Below are 9,626 nucleotides of genomic sequence, written 5' to 3' on the forward strand. Positions count from 1 at the left end.
TAACAAGACATACTCAGTATGTGAGGTTCAGTTAACAGTCAGCCAACCTTTATCTCATCTTTTAACATCAGTAATTTATGTAAAAGAGAGTAGTACTAAGGTTATATCTATGTATCACATATACTGTGTTTATCAGAGCGCACAAATTAACCGAGTGGATTCTCTTTTACACATGTTTCCCACGGGCATCCATACCTGTGAGCTGTTTCATTTATGACTGGAGACAGAGCTACTGCAGCCATTGGTGTAGCAGTTACACATTGCACCGCTTAATTTTCAGAGCATGAATAATGCACACTCACATATAGACTCAAATTTATGTTGCTGAAAAATGGGTATAAAGAGTGTTTTTGTAAGAGCGTTTGCCTATATTACAGTTTTGTTGACTTTGTATGGTAACTACCACTCGTTTTTAGGATGACCTTTTGTGAAAAGTAATGGATAATGGTAATACTACCATACCTATGTGAATTGCTTATTACAATAAAAGGCCTAGCTTCTCTCCCAGGCATGACATTGAAAGTTCAATAAATGCCTCTCTGATGAAAGAGGTCCTATTTAATAGTCTAGAATATGTTTCAGCACCTAAATGTTATATTTATGTAAATCAGTAAAATATCACTATTCAATCTTTTAGTTGTACTTAACTGAAGGGCAAAATGTGATATTTAGAGAAATGACGATGCGCTTAACCTTCTCCACTTTTTTGCTCTTGTCTTTGCAGAAATGTATGAAATTCAATGTGGACGCTCCTATTTGGCTGTCCAAGCAGCGGATCCTGTGTACTCTCAACCAGAGCCTGAAAGATGTACTCAACTATGGCCTATTTCAACCAGCTTACAACGGCAAAGCTGGCAAGTTTCTGGATGAGGAGAGACAGCTAAGGGAATATCCCTTCCCATCCATCGCTCCTGTACCTTACCTGGAGGTAGGCATAGATCATGTGTATGTATGAGGCTTTAAGGAATGTCAGAAGGAGAGCACAAGAGGTGGAAAGAGAGGTTGTACATGCCACCATACCTACATAATATCCTGTATGTAACAGTCCTCCAAATATTGATTATTGGGGTGGAGGGGGAAAAAATCTATTCACATAAGAATCGCTATTCTCAGATTCAAAAACTCAAATTCTTCTGTTGTTGATAAAGTTATGTTGACGGCGGAACCCAAAAGTGATGGCCCGGTTCAGCACCCAAACAGTGTAAACACTAGAGTTTTCTTCTTTCGGGTTACCCGTTAATCAAAAGATCCGAGGTTCAATCTCCGGCTCCTCCAGGCTGCATGTCAAAATGTCCTTGGGCAAGATACTGAACCCCTGGTTGGCCGGGGTGGCTATTCCATCTTGTATGAATGTGTGTGAATGTTAGTTTCTGTTTGAGCTCTTAGGCTCAGTTTATGAATGTGTGTGAATGGTGAATGCAATGTATTATAAAAGCACTTTGAGCGGCCGCAAAGACTAGAAAGACGCTATACAAATACAGAGCATCTATATGTAGAACCCAGGATTCAACTTAGACATCTCAAATTGACCTTTAAGGGCCACTGTAGTGGAGCCTCAGGTCATTCTCTTCATATAGACTAAACACACGGTGCCTGTTGGTATTTGTGAATCATCTTATAAGCTACTGTTATTGATGAGTATCTGCTGTAGTCTTTTTGTAGTTGTCTATATGTGTATGTATGCATCACAGGCACACACATGCAGGCTCACACAACATGTGGGTACGGGTATGTGCATCATTGTGCATGGAGTTTGTGCGTGTGTTTTTCCATGATGTGTCAGGCAAACCTAGCAGCAATAATACCACTCTCAATGATAGTGTGTTGTCTGCAGCAGCTGTCATCTCTCAGAGATAATTGTTGTGCCTGTCCATCATGGTTTTTGATCTGAGAGAAACGCAGGCGTCTAGGGATGTATTGCTTTACAGACAGTGGTGTAAAGATGTCAGGTGGTTTTCTGAGTGGGCGTCTTTGTTGTCACTAGTTTTATGATGTGCAATAAAGATTTACTTTCCCTCTTGAACCTCAGGTTAATGTCAATCCCTGATGCATCGGAAGAGGCTGCTATTGTTATTAAATACATTTTTACTTATGATAGCCCCAGCATGCTTTGTGAATTGGAATATATCTCATGAATGAAAAGACTTTCCCATTTTTTCTTTGGTGGTACATATTTGGCTATCAGCAGTGAAGAAATGTATAAGCATGTTGTAGGCTCATGGTAGGATTATTTGTATTCCTCTCTTCACTCTGTATCAGTAATTTTTCTCTCTCACTTTCTTATCATGGCCATTGTTATTTCAGATTCGATTTACTGTTACAGTTGGGCTTTTAGCGGCAGTAGTCAACAAAAGTAGACCTTTTGAAAACTGTCAGGCTGGAGTACCTTTCCAGGATTTAACCCACATTGATGTCATAGAATCAGACACATGTTTCTTAACAAATGCTAATATAGACTTGATTAAGCTGTGTTGAGAATTGACAACTCACATTTAGTAAAACATTATTTGATATAACACATGCACGTCTGATGTTTTGATCAGAATGATTGAAAATGCACATGGCTTCACTTTTTATGGCATATCAATTTCAAAAGTATAAAGTTATACATTGCAAGAGATTGGAAAGGATTCACAGTTACGTCTTTACTGTTTGTACTGTGATTTGTTGACAGACCATGTCATTGTGATGCAGAAAAGAAAGGACTGTTTTACAGCACTGCAAATCACAACGGAAGAAATTACAAAATTAGAAATGTAAGCATATGTGTATGGTATTGTGTGTATCCGGTGAATGGTGTGAGGGCTGTGTTGCTACTGTAGTATGTTGTGATTTGTTGTTGTCTGTTCTTATTTGGTTTATGCACCATGGTCTGTACATAATCTTTTGCATCAATGTGTCAAAGCATTTGCAATTTGTTCTAAACAATGAGAAATCGCTTTTATGATGTGCACAAGTGACGAAATCATGTGGAGGTTGAATATGCAGTTTTGAGAATTTCAATTCTGATCTGAGAAAAGTACTATAGCGACTGAGAAAAACTGTAACTTTGATTTTGTCAACATGTTCAGCCATTTTGCATGTAGTGACTTATGCAATGAATTTGTGCCGAGATGTTTTGGGGGTAAGACTATTCAACAAAGAACTGGTATAAGTCATTGTGATCAGCATGACATAATCAATTGATAATGTAGGCAACAGCAAACAATTGTACATAATCATTTGGTTCAATGTGTCAAAGCATTTGCAATATGTTCAAAACAATGAAAAATTGCTTTTATCATGTGCACACTTGACAAGATGATGTGGAGGTTGAACAAGTAGTTTTGTGAATTTCAATTCTGATCTGAGATATGTGCTAAAGCGAGTGAGGAAAAACTAACTGTCTGAGCTGAAAAGCTGCAATGATGACCTACTAGTTTGAAATGGCATCTGCTGGTGGGATGTGTTATATGTCAGGAACATGAATGACTATGCCAGTAGAACAGCATGGACACATGCCAATACTCATATGCTATTAAAACAACAGTTGAACTGTATACAAGGAAGGCTCTCACAAGGAAGCTTGTATAGTTGTGTGTGTGAGTGTCTGCTTCTAGGGCTGTGCAATTAATCAAATTATAATCTCAGTTACGATTTTGGCTTCCAATAATTATAAAAACAAGTTAGTTGAGATAAAACTATTATTGTGCGGCATGCAGTTTTGCAATGACACTCTTTTTGTCTTATAAATCCAGCACACCCTATCCCTTACAGTGGTGGCTCCTGCCCCTCTCTTGCTCTCGTGCACTAGATACTGTTTAAAGTTTATAATGTTGGACTACTATTTCTAATTTCAATTGGTGTAATGCATAATCGTTTTAAATAATGAAGCATTACATTTTAAAAGTTCAATAAATTAATCATGTTTCCTAAATTAATGAGTAATCCTGTTAAATAACCGTGATTGACCAAAATAATCGTGATTAGGATTTTTGCCAAAATTGAGCAGCCCTATCTGCTACTACTCTGTTGTACTGTGTGTGTCATTGATTGACCAGCAGTCATTCCCTGAGGCCAGTGGTGTGTAGAGATGATTGACAGGTTTGGATTAGCAGCTCAGAACCCTTCTGCTCTGTTGTGGATTTGGTGAACACCACACATCTGTGGAGAAACTAACATGCACATACACACACACACACACACACACAAAATAAAATACATTGCAAGACCGGGCAGTGGAAGTTACACATTTTTAAAGCTATTACAGGCTGTCAGTTTTCTGTGAAACCTGTCTATTAAACAAGCAGCTTGCAACAGACTTAATGAATGATCTGGCTTTTGACAAGTTGGGAAAGGGTCCAGAAACCAGAGCTACATAGTATAGACCCGAAACCATGCCAGATTCTGCAGTTATGAAAGTACATCAAGAGTTTTTTAAATGTTTTTAAGTTGGAAAAGAAATGTAATATTTTACATTAAGTCATTTGGAAATTAATTGACAGTAGAAGTGGGGGAAAATACATTCTCTTTATTAAATGGACCCGCTTATTCCTCCTGCGCATTTATTCAGTTGAAATTAAAAACCGTGTTTTTATTGTTTTACAATTTATATTTCATATTTAAGCTTTAACCTACATTTTCATGCTAGATACAATACATGGAGAAGATGACAAGCAGGAGTGCTGGAAAAAGACAACAGCCGTGTAATGAGTCAGAATTTCTGTATCTGCTCTCTCTCATCTTCTCTCTCGCAGGACAATCCAATATTTAATTAAACATTAATATACACATAGATACAGGTCTGAGGAGTTGATATTGTGCGACAAATTAATTTGGAAAGACTTTTATAATTAAAACTATTATTGTTTGTTTTGTTTGTAGTGATTTTGTCAAGCAGTCAAGACATAAACATGAAGTTAAAATTTAACTGCATAGCCTCTTGTATTTGTTGTTGTTTCAGTTCCGCTATAAAAGACGTGTCTACACCCAGACTCACCTGGATGAAAAGCAGCTGTCTAAGCTCCACACCAAGGTAAGCTGTGCACTCTTGTCATCATAACTTCTGAAGAGCTTATGCTTTGTGCAGCCTTCTAAACTGAGTGAATGACACATACATAGTACATAAAACTGTTGTCATAGCTTGAATGGCCAAGTGGCTCTGGTTACATTTTATTCTTTAAGAGTAAAAAGAGTTTGTTTGTCAGTTCTCTCTAGGTCTCTTTAGGCCCCGCATAGCCTTCAGAGCTTTGCATAAGAACAATGTGTGCTTGATGTCACACAGACATGAACCAGATCTGTTTTGTGTTGCTATGTTAAAATGAAACAAAAAGTACTCAGCAGGTAGCACTGTAATGTTCTTTATTGGCCTAATATGTAAAACACATCAACATACTAATGTTTTATTCAGAAAATAAAACATAGTGGATGGACATTTTTACAACTCTCTGTTAAATTTTATATATGAATATATATATGGATATGAACAGATGCAGAAGGCAAAGCATGTTCAATAAAATCTTTATTTGTTGGATAGGGAAGCTTATACACAGCAACACAAAGGCAGTCCGGTTTAGCAAACAAAAATGGCAGTGCTGGTATACAGTGGTCAATGGCAGGCATGGGGTCACAAACACAGATACCAGAGAGGCCGAAAAGGACAAACACTGGCACAGTAAGGCTATTGTGCAACCAAGACAATCTAGCAAAGTGTGACTACTGGCTTGGCCCTGTTTATACTGTGACTAATGATGCAATGGGGAACAGGTGCCTGATTATGTGATCGTCTGAAGCAGGAACTCAGTGGGGGCGACTAGTGTACAGGTGAAGAATGGCAGGTCTAAAATACAGGGAGATGTTAGTAAGTGCAGATGCAGATAAGGGAGAAAAAGTGTGTGTGCATTAGTTTTACTATTCCACAAGTTTAAAGTAGGGCTGAACGATTCATCGAAATTGCGATTTGAAAGAACGCGATTAGAATGTTAAAATGTAGGTTAATTATACAGCGTATCTGACCCGTTTTAAACAGTCATGCAGTAACAGATTCATTCCGTTATCATCCTTGTGTGACAGCTTGCTAACCAATCACTAGTGCCATACGCCTCCTGTTACGGTCCTGCTCACCAATCAGTGGGTACAGGGCGTGTACATTTGACAACAAGAAACGAAACTAGAGAGAAATGTGGGATAATGGTGTCACGCGAACCGAGACAGGCGGCTGCTATGTCGTGATTTTGTCCGCCGTCAACTCACATGCTCTATGTTGATGTGTTGTTAATTTGCCATTCTGTGTGCTTCAACTACCAATAACAGCGTTCTGTGAGCCCGTTCTGTTCTGCTCTCTGTACAGCTACATCCACATGGAGCATTTCAGAAAAAGAGCATTTATCCTGCCTGATTTTCCTGAGTTGTTCACATTTTGTTAATTTGTTCAGTTGTCCTTGCATCACAATTTTTTACCCCAAATCGTTCAGCCCTAGTTTAAAGGGATGTTTGAGGGTTAAGACCTGCTTTTTTGAGTTAGGGGTTACTGGCTGACATTATTTCAGGAATCCTGTGAGTCACGGGATTGGAACTTGAGTGAAAATCCAATCCAGTATCGCCCTCTCTTAGGGGTAGAATTGGCTTAAGGGTTAAATGTATTATGTCAATGATGGGTCCCTACGAAGATAGTGGCACAAGGCGGTGTCTGTGTGTTTGTGTGCATACAGATAGCACAGAGAATTCAATGCGTATTTTCATCAAATCCCATCAGGTGCTGATTGACACAGGAATTAACAGTGTCAATTGTGTGTTTTTGTGTGTTAGAGAAAGGGGGGAGAGAGAGAACAATAGTGGGGAGCTGCTGTTGATTACAAATCGTAGAACAGCAGTTTTGATAATTTATGCATCAATCAGTTTTTTTCACTCTTGTCATTGTCAAGATTATTTTGCATTTCAGTTCAACTTCACTGAGAAATACTTTTTTATTTTTCAGCATATACTGATTTTGTCGTGAAACACTATTGAAACATGCTGTAACACATAATAATCGAATGAATAAATTACCATTGAGTTAAACAACAAAGCAAGCCATTTTCACCCTTTGTGTGTGACAAGGTGTGCTTTTCTTGTATTTAATATATTATTGCTAGTGAGAACAGTTTAATGACTTTGAAGTGCGCTCCATAAATATCACACGAGAAACTAAGTATTGTCTGTCCCTCTGAAAATATACATTTTGCATTATTGGTGCATAATTTCTGCTACTTTTACAATTGCCACAGTAATAAATGCAGCTGTCTTTGCATCCTTTGTATTTCTTGTTAGAAATTGACAGGACTACAACACTTAAGAACCTACAGTCTATCCAGGATATTGCAAAATACTGTTCTGTATACAGCAAGGTTATTATAGTTTTGGATTTTGCATGAGTTTCAGTGTTGGTCTTTGTCGCTGTAGGATGCCAAGCTCAGTTCAGTTTAGTTCATTCCAGTTTAGTTTTTTCACAAAACATTAAAATACAAGTACAATGAGAAATATTTGTGAAAAGGGACACTTTTTTAAAGCTATCTGAAGCTTGTGTGCAAGTATCGATATTTTATATATAAATTGCAGATGGGAGTTTTAACTATTTGGTACTAGATAATAAAATCTGTTGCTTTTTTAGTCCACTAGAAAACTTAACAGGACCATATAGAGGACAGAAAAAGTGATATGAACAAACAGAGAAATGTATCTTTTTAGATAAACTGACACATTGTCTAAATAAATACTACAAATAAATGAAGCACATGCAATCTACAGTATAATTTCTAACCTACATACAGAAAACCCTAAGAGCTAACTACCCTAATCCTACTACCCAGTGGTCCCAAGAAATTCATTCAGTCTCTAGCTCTATCATTCTTGGTTAAATACGTGAAATACAATAAATACAGCTAAGAAATTGGAAGATAGTGGAGGCCCCCCTTGGAGCCACAAACAAGTTCCTAGCACCCTGAAGGCAAGTATGATAGCAGTTATATTAAAATCTTAACCTTTATTAATCAAAAAATAGGTATTAAAACAATGTGAAGCACAAAGTGACAGGTTGGCTGAGATATCAATGAGCCCATAAAACACACACTAGCCGACATGCAGTAAATATAACGCGACACGTTAACCCAGTGCAAGGGGAGCTCACAGTCAATGGGCCAGTTTGTCCCACACGCAGGATGCTAAGCTCTACCTTCAGAACAGAACAAAACAAAACAAGGAAAAGAAAACCACTAAGACAGTTACCCACTAAGTTACCTGCAACCCAAACTAAACAAAACACAACTCCATACAATTGTTGCATTCATATTATTTTATACATATGTATGTATAAAAGATAATAGAAAACATGTTAAAATCCCACCAAATACGCAGCCGATCCCTACCTGGGTCTCCCTGACTACTTTAGCCTACCCCTAACGTTACATGGAGCTCTCCTCGTAACAGCGGTCGCCACCTGCTATGCTGCGATCAGACACTGCGACCAGACATCTCTTGATGGACATGCAACCTGCCAGCTCTTCACGCAGAGGACAAAAGCACAACACACCCGCGGCTCACTAACAGGTGCTGATTGTCCGGCCAGACCAGCTGCCCCACAACGTCAGTTCCCCCGCCTTCATGTCCACCCGAAATGTAGGCTTATGTCAGGGTCCAATTCTTGTCATAGACTTTTCAGCATTTAGTTAAACATTTGAAAAGCAGAGGCCAAAATGTAGCCTCTCCTGGATTTGTGTGTGGGACATTTAAAATGTCACCGATAATGGTTTCTTAGAAAGAAAGGGAACTTTGAGTTCATTGTTAGGTTTCTACTGTATATTAATGGGCAGTGAATATTTTCGGCTGTGTACTTCTATTGAGAGTGCCAGAGAGAAAGAGAGTGACAATTAGTGAATGAGAGTGACATGCAGAAAAGCGGTGATGAGAAGGATGAATCATGCTCTCAAATATTGTCTCTTGTCTAACCAGTCTGCTGTGAGGTGCTGCTGTCTGCTACTGTGCTACAGTGCTAGGACAAAGTATATGAATGGTACCTATTTGACAGACTCAACTCAAGCTGCAATTTAGGTGGTAATTTTACATAATAAATCCTCTATAAAGGACAATTTGTTGTGATTGGCCTGCCTCGCTGGACAGTAGAAGTGGAATTGTTAAAATTATCAAATGGAAAAAAAGAGCATGAATCTTCCAGCCACTAACACTCATTATGTAGAAACCTGAATGTGGGAATGGGCTATGAAAGCCACCGTGTTGTTCGAGCTATGTGAGTATGAGTAATCCAGCACAGATGTGTTATGAGGAGAGAATGAGGGTGGTAATTTGGCTGTTCAAGCTCCAGAAGCAGCCACAGTAAATTCAGTAAATTCTTGAGTTACTAATCTGCATGTCTGTGAACACAGAGGCACACAGAGGACTGTTTGTAAAATATTTTCTATAGATTTACATTCTGAATGACTGAATAGGTTTGATTGCAATTACTATACAACCTGGCTTCTGTAATAGCCTCTGCCTTTATAATGTTTGCTGTACTTGAGATGGAACAGATATGCTTAATATAGAGATGTATGAAATTATGTCCTGTATCATTTTAAAGTAAGACTTTGTGGTATAATAATTATTTGTAGCAATAA

At 38.3% G+C, this 9,626-nt stretch overlaps 1 protein-coding gene across 1 annotated transcript; it reads left to right on the forward strand.

The window, feature by feature from the left end:
• Nucleotides 1–724: 724 nt before the first annotated feature.
• Nucleotides 725–5,021, forward strand: LOC119884925 (SH3 and multiple ankyrin repeat domains protein 3-like; the record flags this gene model as incomplete). The annotated part of the gene is made up of 2 exons (XM_038695207.1): nt 725–928; nt 4,943–5,021. Coding segments are annotated over 2 exons (283 nt in total), but the record flags the coding sequence as incomplete, so codon positions are not given.
• Between the last annotated feature and the right edge of the window lie 4,605 nt (nt 5,022–9,626).

Source organism: Micropterus salmoides, unplaced genomic scaffold, assembly GCF_014851395.1.
Source record: "Micropterus salmoides isolate LMB-PRFRI ecotype aquatic unplaced genomic scaffold, ASM1485139v1 Ms_hic_scaffold_3777, whole genome shotgun sequence".
In the NCBI taxonomy this organism is placed as follows: Eukaryota; Metazoa; Chordata; class Actinopteri; order Centrarchiformes; family Centrarchidae; genus Micropterus; species Micropterus salmoides.